Source organism: Pteronotus mesoamericanus, unplaced genomic scaffold (assembly GCF_021234165.1).
Source record: "Pteronotus mesoamericanus isolate MK-2021 breed Mesoamerican mustached bat unplaced genomic scaffold, CSHL_Meso_final contig_702, whole genome shotgun sequence".
NCBI lineage: Eukaryota > Metazoa > Chordata > Mammalia > Chiroptera > Mormoopidae > Pteronotus > Pteronotus mesoamericanus.
In genome coordinates, this window is record NW_026555239.1 from 4212120 (window position 1) to 4225996 (window position 13877).

General features: G+C 62.1%; 1 protein-coding gene across 1 annotated transcript; it reads right to left on the reverse strand.

The window, feature by feature from the left end:
• Positions 1-354: 354 nt before the first annotated feature.
• Positions 355-10967, reverse strand: PNPLA5 (patatin like phospholipase domain containing 5). Its single transcript, XM_054582577.1, has 9 exons — positions 10775-10967; positions 10135-10367; positions 7986-8051; positions 7504-7713; positions 6204-6264; positions 4863-5048; positions 2773-2905; positions 535-650; positions 355-386 (listed from the first exon to the last, which is right to left on the reverse strand). The coding sequence occupies exons 1-9, from the start codon at positions 10965-10967 to the stop codon at positions 355-357; spliced, it is 1230 nt and encodes a 409-aa protein (XP_054438552.1).
• Between the last annotated feature and the right edge of the window lie 2910 nt (positions 10968-13877).

The window sequence follows — 13877 nt, forward strand, 5'->3', positions numbered from 1 at the left end:
CGTGACCCAGGACATGCCAAAGGGCTGGGCCTCTCCCCAGAAAGAAGTCCCCAGCCCCCAGGCAGCTGCTTCCAAGGAGCAGGGGCTCCAGAGGGGCTGGTGGGGCCTCCTCTGGCTCCCAAGGGCTCCCCACTCACACGGGTGGAGACAAGAGTCTGAGAGAGAAGAAGGGAGGCTGCCCCTCGGTCCTCCACGTGACCAAGAATTCCAGTGCCCAGCCTGGGCCAGGGGCTGGGCCTCCCTCCAGGGGGCAGACACGGGCACAGTCACTGGGCTGGCCCAGCCAGCTGCCCCTCAGGCCTGATGAGCAGGGTGGGTCTGGGCTCCTTGGCCAGGTCCACGGGAGGGGCTGCCTCAGGCTGGAGGAGGCCAGTGGCCGGCAGGCTGTGGGGGAAGCAGAGGCCAGTGAGGGCAGACGTCAGCGCCCGAGGCTGGGCGATGCGGGCTGCCAGCCTGGGTCCAGGGAAGCGGCAGGAGCCCCCCAACCCAGGACAGCCTCTCCTGCCCCGCACCAGCCCGCGTGCTCGCCTCACCTGACCAGCCCGAGGAACTTGTCCTTCGTCCTGGAGTAGGCCCCCAGGGTCATGCTCTTCAGCACGCCCTGCATCCACCACAAGTCGGCTGGCATGTCGGGCAGCCACATCACCAGCCTGGGGGGACGGCAACAGCTTTAGGGACGGGGATCAAGAACCATCCACAGGTACTGGTTCCACCACGGAGCAGCTCAGACCTGGGGGGACTCTGAACTCGGTGGGAGTGGCCAGGCCTCTAGGGCCGACCCCACAGGGCACAAGGAAAGCCAGGGGGAAGAAAGGGGGGGCCTCTGGGGCCAGGCTGGCTTGGGGTGCCCCCCAGTGCCACTGCTCACCAGCTGTGCGACCTGGGCAGGCAAGGAGCCTCTCTGGGCCTCGGCTTTCTCACCCTCCGAATGAGGACAGCCACCTCGTCTGCAGTTCCTAACCTCCTCCCTCTCTAGGTCCCTTCCTCTCTCGTCCCCTCAGATCTGGTCCCCACTCCACACCCCCGCACCCACTCTCCTCCGAGTGAGGGTCCTGAAACACTCAGCCCTCTCAGCTGTCACCCGCCTGTGCCCCCAGTGGAGCCCTGCAGCGGCAGCAGAGGGCCGGCTGGCCAACCGCAGCTGAGAGAGCGCTTGGCGGGGCACCTTCGCAGATGCCAGGGCCTCACCCTCCTGCCCTGCCACCGTATTGCCCTTAAAGGAGCCTCTAAATCAGGACTTCCAACTGGGCAGACGGTCCACAGTGTACTGTAACAGCACGACACAAGCTGGACCGTCACCCCCCTTGCCCAGGACCTTCTGCCTCTGTTACTGCACCTCCGCATCAGTTACAGAGAACACTTAGCGTAGGCCCTGGCCGGGTAGCTCGGTGGGTTAGAGTGTCATCCCAATGCACCAAAGTTGTGGCTTCAATCTCCGGTCAGGACACATACAAGAATCAACCAATGAATGTACAAATAAGTGGAACAACAAGATGTTCTCTCTCTCTCTCTCTCTCTCTCTCTCTCAAAAATCAATAAATAAAAATTAAAAAAGAAAAAGAAAAACACCGAGCATGATTTTCCCCGTGGGCTGTACAGGCCTCCCCATCACGGCTCACACATGGGTTTCTTTTTAACTGAAAAGGCTAGAATGTGCCTTTCTCCTTGTTGATTTTCACCTGTGACGTCAGTGTCACAGCTCGGGGTGAGCGGGACCAGGCAGTCAGCTGAAAGCTCTCCCCCAGCGGCTTAAAGAGCGGGGCTGGCCCGTCACCAGCTCAGCATGGAGCAGGACAGACACAGGGAAAGGAGGGTTCTTAAAAAGTCAGATCTCCCGGGACACCGGGGCCACACTCCGCTGCCTGCCCGCTGCTGTTGGGGCGAGACCGCGCTCTTCCCAAGGCCACGGAGCCCTGCACGCCTGGCCTGGGCCGGCCTCCCCAGCGACACCTTGGACAGTGCTCCACCGTGAGGCTCCGGCCACGCTGGCCTCCCTCTCTGCACATCAAACAAGTCTCCCTCCCTTCTGTGCCAGGACCTTTGCACATGCTGTTCCATCGTCTGAAATGCTTTTCCCATCCTTCTTTCCTTAGGGGACTCTTATTCATCCTTCAGATTATAGCTCAAAAGCCTCTAGGAGCCTATCCTGCCCAGAGAGCCCCTAGTGGGAGCCATCGTGGTTCACAGCCGGGGTAGACCTCTGGAGGTGATCTCCGGGCAGAGCCGTGATCACACGTGTGAATGTGCGAGGACTTGTGTGCTGTCACGCCCACAGGGCTAGGCTCTGAGTCTGGCTCAGTGCCGCCTCCCTGGCCTCCAGCCAGGGCTGGGCCTCTGGGAAGCCCTCGATAACTAGCACTCGAATAAATGAACGGCCAGGCAGCGCAACCCATTAGCCAGCAGTCAGAGCGGTTAGTGAGGGCTTAGCCACAGCCAGCCTGCCATGGGAGAGCCTTGTTTTACAGAAAAGGAATCTGAGGCCCAGAGAGGTTGGGAGACCTGGCCCAGGCCGCACAGCAAGCCTAAGTCAGACCAGCCCCTTGGGGTACTTTCAAAACCAGCCCATGGTCCCCGAGGCTCTGGCAGGTGGAGCAACCAGGGTGGGGCCAGGGCGCCGACCAGGCACCCCCACTTGATCGCAGCTGCTCCACTGCCCCTGTCAACCCCCCAAGACCCCCCTGAGTCATTCAGCCAACATCAAGCGGCACGGTGTGCCAGCCGCCCTCCCTGCCGTCGGGGCTGGTCCCTGCCCCGCCCCTGGCCAGGCCTCACCTTCTGCTCTGGAAGTAGGCGTACTCGAAGGGCAGCGTGCAGGGCAGCAGCAGGTACGTCAGCGCCCGCCCGGGCCACGACAAGCAGAAGCGGGCCCAGGGCCGGGGGTCCCTCTTGCATGCGCTCTTCAGCACTGCAAGAGAAGCCGGCGCGTGCCCGCTGTTCGTCCAGCCGGCTCCCTCTCCGGCTCCCTCTCCGCCTCATGCAGCCCACAGAATCGGCCCAGAGCCGGCCCCTGCTGTGAGCCGGCGGGGGCCGGACCCTCAGCTCCTGTGCTCTCATTACTGTCCCTGAGAGGGGCAGGGTGCGGCCCTTTCATGGACGAGGAGACTGACGTTCAGAGTGGAGAAGAGACTTGCCCGGAGACCGTGGTCGCCAGGAGGTGGCAGGGCCAGGATGGACCCAGAGCCTCCTCAGGCCCCTCCAGCTCTTCCCCCCCACCCCCACCCCCACCCCTTGGAAAGCCTGCTGCGGCGGCCTGAGACACGGCCAGGGCCCACGCCTTACCTCCCTCGGTAATGGTAACACATCGGTATTATTCACCCCAGCAGTGGCAGCAGCTGGGACAAAAACGACCGCTTCCCATGCTCTTTATCTCCTTAGTCCACCGGAGTGGAAAAGACGTGCTAGGGGCAGAGCTAGAGCCCAAATCCCCGCCCGGACCGTGGCGCAGGCACACACACCCCCCCAACCTGACTCTGGCCGCGCCTCTGGAGACAGATGCTGGGCGTTCACAGGAACATTCCGGAGACGCTGCTTCCGGCTTGCCTGCCGCGCGTCCTAGGACACGTCCCTTCCCTTCCCCAAGCCTTGGTTACCTCCCCTGCAGCGGCAGGACGTACGTCCCTGGACAGGTAGGTGAGGACGCAGGGATGCCCTGTAAGGGGCCAAGCCAGAAGACCCGCCCCCAGGTTGGTGCTGACCCATCAAACAGGCAGCTCTCGGGTGCCCCCGTGTGGCGGCAGCGATGCTGCCCGGGCTCCGGAGCGCCCAGCTTAGACCTCGGGCTCCGCACACGGCCAAGTCCTGGGGGGTCTCTACCGCTGAAGGAGGCACCCTCACCGCACCTCTCCCCTCACCCCCCTCGCGGTCCCTGCTCTGGCCTCACCACCGCCATCTCTCCTCCCAGCCTCCTGCCTCTCAGCCTGTCCCCCCAGCTAGGTGCAGCCATCACTAGCCTGGAGTGCCGGGGAGCAGGGACCACTGAAAAGGAGGGTCCCCCCAGGAAACCCATCGGGCCCATTTCCCTCCTCCAGGCCAGCTTCTGACCCTTCCAGCCTCCCTCAGCTCGTCCCCACCATCCTGCCCCTCAACCACCGCGTCACCGCGGCAGGGCCCCCGCTCACCTGCCCCCCACACCACCCCAGGACATTTGCACGTGCTGTGCCCGCTTCCTGGACACTTGTCCTTCCCCTCTCGCTGCCTGGCCAGCTCCTCCTCTCGCATTTCATGCAGGTGCTGATCTAACTCACTGCCCGCCCCCTCCCACGCACCCTCCCATGTGTCTGTGGGATCCCCTGCTTTCCCGTTATTGCGACTGTGACGTTTAGGTCGCCGCACAGAACAGCAGGCTACGTGGCTCAGGGCAGAACTCGCGGTCCTGCCCTCTGTACGTCGCCTGACCTCTCTGCGTCATGGTCCCCGCATCTGCGCAACACGGACAATTTAGGGCTGTCCTCAGGGTATTGCCGAGGAGATGAAATGAGACCAGGCCCTCCGCATGTGCCCCTCCCAGGTGCCTCTGTGCCCCTGCCCTTTCCTGGGTGGTGGGCCAAGGCCTGGCTCCCTCAGGCACAGGCTTGGGGGCCAGTCCCACCGGAGATCCTGGCGAGTCCCTTCCCCTCTGGGGCTTCAACTTCATCACGGATTGGACTGCGGAAACCCCCCCCCCCCGAAGCCCCCGGTCGTGGCGAGGGGCGAGCGACACCCGGGCCAGGTCCCTATGGCCCCATGCATGGCACTTAGCGGGGTCTCAGAAGGAGGCCTGCCCTCCTCCAGGCTGGCAGCGTCTTCAGAGCAGGGCGCCGGCCCCAAGCCCGGAGGGCAGGCAGCCTGCTGTGTGAGAGCAAGCAGGGAGGAAGGGGCAGTACCAGCCTCCAGCTGTGGCGAGAGCTGCTCGAAGTTGGGCACGTCCTTGACCAGCACGTTGGGCACTGCCCAGTTGAGTGACAGGCCCACCTCCTGGCCTCTGTCAGGACCAGTGTCCCAGGTCCTGTCAGCTGGGGCTGGAGGCTCCTTAGACACCAACGTCCACAGCACCGGTTCCTTGGTGAGTCCTGGGTCAGGCAAGAGGCGGGATGTGACAGGTCGGCACGTCGGAAGCCTCCTGGTGACAATGACTCCCAAGGCTCCCCACGTTGTCCGTACTATCTGCTCCGCTCAGTGCCAACACTCAGCTCTGGGGACCCCCTTGCCACTGGGCAGACCCAGGGCTCCTCCCGAAAGACCCTTCCCGCGTCCCCCGCCCCACGCTGCTCCCTGTCTCCTGTGCGTGCTCGTCTCCTCTTTTCCTTTTTCTTTTCTGAACTCTTCCTGTTCCCGTTCTAGCAGTCCCTCGGAGCCCGGGCCCCGAAGACCCAGCCTGGGGTTCAAATCTTGGCTCTACCGCCTGTTAGCTGTGTGACCCAGCAGCTCCATGCCTCGGTTTCCCTCCCTGTGAACCGGGAAAATAAAGACCTGCTCTATCGGGTTTTGTGAGAACCGGGTGAATGACTAAAGCTCAAGCCCAGGTCTGGGCACGTGGCAAGTGCCCAGCAAATGCTTTCTGGCTTCTGTGTGTTTGGGGCCACAGTTGGGGGCAAGGGTCGAGGACGTGAATTTTGGGGCCAGACAACCTGGGTTCGAATCTCAGCTCTAGCACTTTGAAGAGCATTGACCTATGGGCGGGCATCCAAGCCCTCCCTGGCCCACCCAGGGCCCCATGAACACACACACACACACTCACACCTGCAGCCACACTATGTTCCCTCAAGGTCTGACTTATGTCCCTTTGCTCTTATCTGTCCTCTCTGACTAGATTGTCCTCTTCCTTTCCACCTTCGATCTTTCATAGTCTCCCTCACTAGACAAAGTCCAACTTATCTGTCGCCCCCTCCAGGAAGCCCTCCTTGCCCACTCCACCCCCTGCCTCCCAGACTGGGTCAGGTTCCTCTTCCAGGCTCCCATAGCCCTGAGCGTCCCTCTGTCTCTCGGAGGGAGATGTCGCTCTCTGGATCTGTCCCCCTCAACTGGTCACTGGGCAGCTCAAGAGTGGGACACATGGGTGAGTCCTCCCTGGGCCCCCAGCACCCAACTCAGGCCAAGCACAGGGCAGATGCTGAGGAAGAGAGTGAGTGAGCTGAGGCCCAGGAGACTCCAGACGCCCAAGAGGCACCATGTGCCTGGCGCTCGCACAGGGCGTGACCCCAGCTCCTGGGGCGGCTGGCACCTACCGCGTCTCTCCAGGAACCTCAGAGTGTCCAGGTAGCCTTGTCTGCAGTAGTGGGCCACTACCTGCCAACACACAGCGCAGGGTGGGTTGAGGAAGGCCCGGGCTGCCCCTCAAGCTGATGGTCGCAGGCCAGAGACCTGCCTTCAAGTGGAAGTGATTCCAGCCTGTGTTCCCCAAGAGGCCCCTCAGCGAGGCTCAAGGATCCTGGGGGGCCCCAGGACTGGGCAGGGGGAGGGGGTTCCACAGGATGGCAGCTGGGATGAATGTGCAGCGACTCGCTGGCTGCGAGCCCCGCCCCCGCCTGCTCTGGCCCAGGGTGCCTGGGCCATTGCCTGGCTCCCATAGGTCGGTGGATGAGGGCCCCCTTTGCCCTTTGGTCTTCAGTTCCAGGACCAACCTGAGGTGGCAGAAGGGCCCTGGCATCCATGGCCACCTGTCTCGGTCAGTGTCCCTTGCGTGGGGACAGGACACCTGCGGGTCCTGGAAGGAGCTCTGCCTTCCCTTGCTCTGTGGCCTCAGGGCAGCCACACCACCTTCCCGAGCGCCTCCGTTTCCGGGGCTGCAAAACAGGGCTGCGCCGGTCTGTCCACCGGTCCTCTAGGGGACCGGAGAGCGGGAACCGGGCCGTCCCACATACTACAAAGCCCTGCGCGACCGTGAGAGCTGTAGGGAACAGGGGGCTGGGGGGGGGGCGCAGGCGTGGTTGGGCTGGGGGAGCCTGTTAGGATGGCAAACTGTTTGTTACCAAATCACCTATTTTCCAGAAATATAGAGCCGCAAAAAACAGGAGTGGGCCTGCGGTCCACCCTCCCCTGAGCGCGTGCCTCGCCTCCGCCCCGACGGCCCACGTGGCCACAGTCTAGGGCAGCAGCTCACGGCGCGGGACAGGGCTGGCTGAGGGTCTGAGACCAGGCTTGGCTGCATCCAGGCTGTGTGACTTCAAACATGTCACTTAACCCCTCTGGGCTGTGGAGTCCCTCCCGGAGATGCAGGGCCAGTCACAGTACCTTCTCACAGGCCCTGACTCAGAAGAGCGCAGGCAGAAGCCCCGCTCCACCCTGCGCTCGGCAGCGCTGGCCCTCGCCGGGGCCGTCTGACTCGACGGGCGCTCAGGAGGGGAAGGGTGCTGAGAGCGCGGCCTGGGCTCCAGGCTGCGGGCTCAAGCGCTTGGCTGTAGGGCGAGCGGCCTGTGTCCTAACTGCCCCGAGGCTCTGGGGAGTGTTCAGAGTGTGCCTCGCAGGGCCCCAGATCACGGCTGAGGCTCCAGCACCTTCCAGACTGGACGCCGTGGCCAGACCTACCTCACGGCCGGGGGTTAGGAGGCTGGTGATGCCCAGGAATAAGTTCAGGGTGGAGATCTGGAAGCTGGCATTGAAGGCGTTCAGCTCGAAAATGCTGGCGGAGGAGCTCTGGGGGCAGATGTCCACTGTCCCAGGGAAGGCCGACACAGTGATGGTGGAGGGGCAATCCGCGAAGGGCAAGTTGTTGCTCAGCGCCCCGTCGATGTAGCGCTGTGGTGGGGGTGGCCGGTGCTGCCCTCAGGATGCCTGCCCCCTCCCGCACTGCCGCCGAGCCCCCCGCCGAAAGGGGGCTGCGGCGGTGACCTATGGCTGCCCCTGAGTCATGGGGTCTGTCTCAGCCCAGCGTGCTCTGAGCTCCCCAGGAGCAGGGGGAAGGCGGGCACACAGTAGGTGCTCAGGGAATGAGGTGCCCTCCGCCCACGCCCCCTCGCCCGCAGGTGCCCCGGCTGTGCAGAGCCCAGGGCAGGGGCTCACCCACTTACCTCCCCTCTGAACTCGGGGGGGATCATCCCGCAGTAGAAAGGAAAGTACAGGGAACAGATCAAGGCCTGGGGAGACAGGAGCCCGCGAAGACAACTGTTCACGCGCCTCATGCACACTCAGACCTGCTCTGGGCACCATGGCCAACCCCAGGACAGCCCACGAGGTGGCCGTCAGTTGTCCTGCATCCAGGGGAGGGAACTGAGGCCCCAGGAGACACCATGTCCCAGCCACGTGCTCAGAGCGGAGAAGGGATTTGAATGCAGGCCTGGCTCGACAACTGCCCTTCTCCCACCTCGGCCCCGTGCCCCGCCCCCCTGCTCCTGCTGACAGGACCCCTGCAGACTTGGGGCTGCTGCTGCGAAGTCTCCCCCAAGGACAAACAGAGGCACCAAGTTCCACCTCCCCTCCACCAGTCTGGCAGGAACGCTCCCCCGCGAATCTAGGGACATCTCCCAACGCGTTGTTCCTTGGACACTCATTCCAACCAGAGGCTCCCCAGACAAAAAACCTGACTCCTCCACCCCCTTGGAAAGCACTGCCCACTCTTCCCCGGAGAGGCTCTGTCAAGTCCTGCAGCAAAACAGACCTTGACCGTGGGCCCTGACACGACTGGTACTTAGGGCAGGATCCGTCGGCGCAGCCGAGTGCAGGGGCGCTGTGCTGCGCACTGAAGGGTGCATAGCAAGACCTCTACCCCCTAGATGCTAGGAGTGCATACAGGCGCACACATGCATGTGCACATGTATGCACACATGCACAGTCGTGATGTGCAAAACTGTCTCCAGCGCTGCTGCACGGCCCCCAGGGGAAAATTGCCTACTTGAGAATCACTGAGCCAGAGCTTGCTACTCTCACAGAGTAGAGAAGCTTTGTCCCCCAGAACCCTTGGGAACATCCCTCCAGGCCTCTCCGGGAGATGCCGAACCTACCCTGGCTCTGCCCAGACAGGGACACAGGTGAGCACCTCCTTCCCACAGATTAATAACAAGAGTGACAGCAGCTAATGTTTCCCGAGCACCCGCCACGTGCCAGGCCCTGTACTATGTGCCATGTAGGCAAAGACGGTGGAACGCACTTTGGCGTCCCCAGCTGGCCTCCTCGGGGAGCCGTGGACAGCAGCCTGCAGCAAGGCACGGGCCCTTCCCTGCGCACCCGAGGAATTCAGGTGGGCGCAGACTCAGACAGGCCCCCAGAGGCAGCAGGTTCTGCTTCGGGGAGGGACCCCAGTCTGCGTAGAAGGTGCAGACCCCGAAGGGGAGGGTGGGCAGAGATGCAGAGGGGGAAGCACGGGACTCCTGGCTGGGCCCCTCAGGGTGGCCCCGTGCCCCTGCCCCTCCGAGCACGCCCCCCTCCTGCCCCACCCTCCTTCCTCGGCCGCGCGGCTCTGTCACACAGGCCTCTTCTACTTCGACATTGGATGGCTTCTTCATTCATTGCAGATGGGGTCACCATCTGTACCCCACACTGGGTAGACTAGGAGCCCCAAGATTTAGGCAACACTTGGTCTGTGTCGTTCCCTGTAACAGTTGCAGTGGCCGGCACATACAGATGCTCACTAAATGTTTGCCGTCTGCAACAGAAAGCACTTGGAGCCCTGACTGGTGTAGCTCAGGGGGTTGGGTGTTGTCCCGCAAAGCAAAAGGCTGCGGGTTCGATTCCCAGTCAGGGCACATGCCTGGGGTGTGGGTTTGGCCCCCGGTTGGGGCATGTCCAAGAGGCAATCAATCAACTGATCGATGTTTCTCTCTCACATCAATGTTTGTCTCCTCCTTCCCCTCTCCTCTCTAAAGATAAATACATATAGTCCTTAAAAACGGAGGACCGGGGTGGATTATGGGCTGGCAGGCACCTGTCTGGACGGAGCAGCCCCTTTGGGGGGCTCGGACTAAAAACGTCTGACTGTAAGTCTGACTTTTCCCCGTCTCCAGCCACACGCCCTCTGTGTGCTGCTGAGGGCCCCCCGCAGGCCAGCGGGTCTCCCTACTCACCTTGCCACCCCTCTCTGCCCCTCAACTCCCTCATTTGTAAGCTGAGGGGCTGTAAGTTCACCACCCCCACCCCCACCCTGCAGATGTGCCTGGAAGTCACTCTGTAGGAAAGGGAGCCCACCCAACTGCCACCAGGCCCTGGGGCCCCCCACCTGCTCACCTGGATGACCTCCTCCCGGCTGGCAAAGTCCGTGACAATAAAATTGTGTCCATCAGGCCAGCGGGTGATGGAGATGCCCAGCCGCTGAGAGGCCAGGATGTGGATGTTGTCGGGAACAATGTGTTCCAGCTTCTGCCTGATATACTCAATGGGTGCAAAGGCAGGGTGGAAGACGCCCAGGCTCAGCCGCTCTGTCCCCTTGACCATGTCCAGAAGGTAGGAACAGCAGGCGTCTGCAGGCACAGGGACAGGGGCCTAAGCCGCCAGGGAGCCTGCCACTTGGGCGGGCTTGCTTCCCTCCCGGCTGCCGTGGGAGTGGAGGGTCCTCTGCTCTCACGCTCAGAATGTCTGTGCCCAGCCCTGCGTGTGGCCCCAAGTGACCTTGGGAACAGTCTTCCCGGCCCTGAGCCTTCTGCCTGCCTCTGTGGAAGGGGAATAACCGGAGCCCCGAGTTGGTAGGGTTCTCATGAGGATTAAGCGGGAGGGTGAGGGTGTAAAAACCGCCGGCTGGACGCCGAGCTCGGGCTCTGGAACACCCCTCCCTCCACATCAACCCCCCATCCCCTCCCCCTCCCCCTGTCGGGATCTGCTTCCGCTGGGGCTGGCGACAGCCCCGCCCTCCTGGCCGCGCCGTCCGCACCGACTGGCAAGCCCAAGATGATGCAGAGGGCACTGAGAGCCCCGGACGACGAGCCATAGAAGCGGCGGGCGCCCTGGAGGAGGCGCGGGGCGCGCTCCCGCAGGCAGTGGGTCGCGCCCACGTGGTAGAGGCCCAGGAAGCCGGAGCCGCTGAAGGACAGGCTCCAGCTGCCCTCCTCCTCGAAGCAGCTCATGCCGTGGGGCTGGGGCAGGCAGGGTCGAAACGGGGCCGGGAAGCGGGGTCGGTGGCAGACGCTACCAGGACGGCCCGCAGAACGTGGAAGGCTCCCGGGGTGAGTGAGGCGCAGCGCCGCTGAGAAGCTTTGGCCAGAGAGCCCGGGCACCGCCCCTGGGCGCCTTCCCGCCCCTGGGCTGTGCCCCCTGTCGCCCCAGCCAATGAGGGCCCTGGGCTGCGACCGCCCCCTCCCTGTTGGCCAGGTGAGCCCCAGGTGTGCCCCAGAGAAGTGCCAGCGCACCCTGGGCGTCCCTGCGCTGCCCCCACCTGCCTGCCCTGCGCCAGCTGGCCCCAGGTTTCCGGGTCACTGGGCTCCCAGGCAATGGGACCAGCTCTTGTCAGATCCCTGGTCGCCTGGGCGGAAGCCTCATTCCTGACCTCATGTGACGGAACCAAGGGCGGGAGAGGCATGGAAGGCCAGGCGTTGGCAGAGCTGGACCCAGGACACCTGGTCTTTGGGGTCAAAGCCGACTTAATTCCACAGCCCAGCTGGTAGGGGACCAGGGACAGCTGTAGGAGACAGGGACTCGGCCAGCACTCCCTGCCCCGTATAGGCTGTGGTTGTTCCCCACGATGTGAGGGGTTTGGATTGAGAGCCTAGAGAGAGACCTTCCTGCTCCGATCTCTGCACCCCCAAGCACAGACACCCCCATCAACTGCCCAGCAGCTCCAGGGGCGGGGGGCTGCAGGCGGGGCAGCGGGCGCCACACTGGGCGGGGCTGTCTTCACCATCCCCTTCCCAGAGCTGTGAGTAGGGGCCACTGTGCCCCTGGCCAGCTGGGGACACTGACCAGCAGCACAGCCAGGAAATGCCTGCAAGCAAACTTGCCCATATCCTGGGAATGGGGGCAGCAGTTCTGGAAATCAAGTCTGGGGGGCTCGTGAAGGAGGCGCCCCGGAGAAAGTGGACGATGTGGTCTCAGGGTGATGCGGGTGCGGGGCTGGCGGGCAGCGTTGCCTGTGGCGGTGGGTCATACATGACCGCGCCACCCCCTGGGGGCGGATGAGCAGCCCCGAAGGGCGGTCCGTGGAACACCCTAGGGCCTCGCAAGTGAGGGGCAAAAGACAAATGAGGTTTAGGGCACAATATGACTATTTATGAGAACACTCCCAAGGCATTACTGTGTACTTTTTTCCAGTAATACAGGGTTTAGCGCAAATAACCCCCCTTTTTTATTACAAAATCATAACCATGTAATTCTGTTACATAACACTATCACACTCAAGCGCACCGTGTGACATTACAGGTGAAACGTTGGCATGAAAACTACAAATTATTACACCCACATTATTACCCAACCAACCACCCTCAAGCAGGTGCTACTGATGCCGGACCCCGTATATTGACTGCCCGGAAGATGGGTTGGAAGGTCACACTGTCCCTGAATGGGGGCTGGGTCCAGCGCGGCTCTGCCTCAAGCTGCTGGTGGTGTGTGGGTTTTTGACTTAGTGTTAGAAAGACTTCACAACACAAATCCAAATGCTTGGGGTTTTGAGGGTATGCTTATTAAGGCTGGGGACCGTGGAACAAAAGAGGGGCTTAAGGTAGAAGCAGCAACCAGAGAGAGAAAGTCAGAGGAAAAGGGGGCCTTGGAGACAGGATGTGGGGGCCGGTAGGGGACAGCCAGAAGTTAAGCCTGGGATGAGCCGCCCACCACTCTCTGGGGGGACGGAGAGCAGAGGTACAAGGTGTGGGCGCTGTGCGTTCGTTGTCTTGATGCTTTTTACCTTTCTTTGGCTGCTGGAGTCCTAGGGGAGGGTATTTTTTTTTTTTATTCAAAGGATTTCTTTTTCCCCCATTGCTTTTAGAGAGAGAGAAGGAAGAGAGGGAAACATCTCTGCAAGAGAGAAGCATTGATTGGTTGCCTCCCATAGGTGTCCAGACTGGGGATCGAATCAATGATGCTCCAACGGAGCCACACTGGCCAGGGTCTCTGGGGGCGGTCTTAACAGAATAGTCATTAGCTCTTCAGGTGTGTCCTTCCATTTGTTGATTCATCAAAATGTGTGTATAGAGGGATCAGGGTTATTTTTCGGGTTAGCTTTATTTGTATGTATGTATGTATGTATGTATTTCCCACCCAAGGACATTTTGTTCACTGCTTTTCAGAGAGAGAGGGAGGGAGGGAGAGAGAGAAACATCAGTGCAAGAGAGAAACGTCGATCGGTTGCCTCCTGCACACACTGCACCCTGACCGGCGACCACACCGGACGTGCAGGTGTGCGTCCTGACCAGGAATCGAACCTTCAGCCTTTTGGTGTAAGGGCTGGTGCTCCCAACGACCGAGTCCACCAGCCAGCTCTGGTTAGATGTGCTTTTAAAGGACGTTATTGAAAAGGGATCAGGACTGAGGCCAGCCAGCCCCAAGATGGCCTGGAATGTGTAACCCATCTGCTCCTAAGTGCCCTCAGTCAGGGAAGATAAAACCTTGCGATCCACGAGCTGGCTGGAAATTGCGCAGATTGTTTGGCCTTGTTTAATTCTTAGCCTCAGTTTCCCGTACTCCACTTGTGCAGGAGCTTCCCCAGCTCCTGTCGTGCCGTAAGGCATTCGGGTATCAGAGTCTGCCTGCGGGGGTTGGCGGCGGGGGAAATGAGGCGGGGAGGAAGGGGCGATAAACACACTGGGGAAGCAGAGCAGAGGCCGGTGGGGGGCGTGGCTCCGAGAAGAGGCGGGGACGCAGCCGGGAGGGAGCCGCAGAGCGGGCCCGCCCCTGCCCCGCCGGGCTCCCCAACCGCCTCCCAGGCTGAGTAGGAGGCAGGCCGTGCGGCCCCTGCTTGGCTCTGAGGGCTAACAGCACGCAGTTACCTCCTCCCTGGCACGGGGCTGAGCTCCTTCTCCAGGGCGTTTCGTTCTATCTTCCCGACA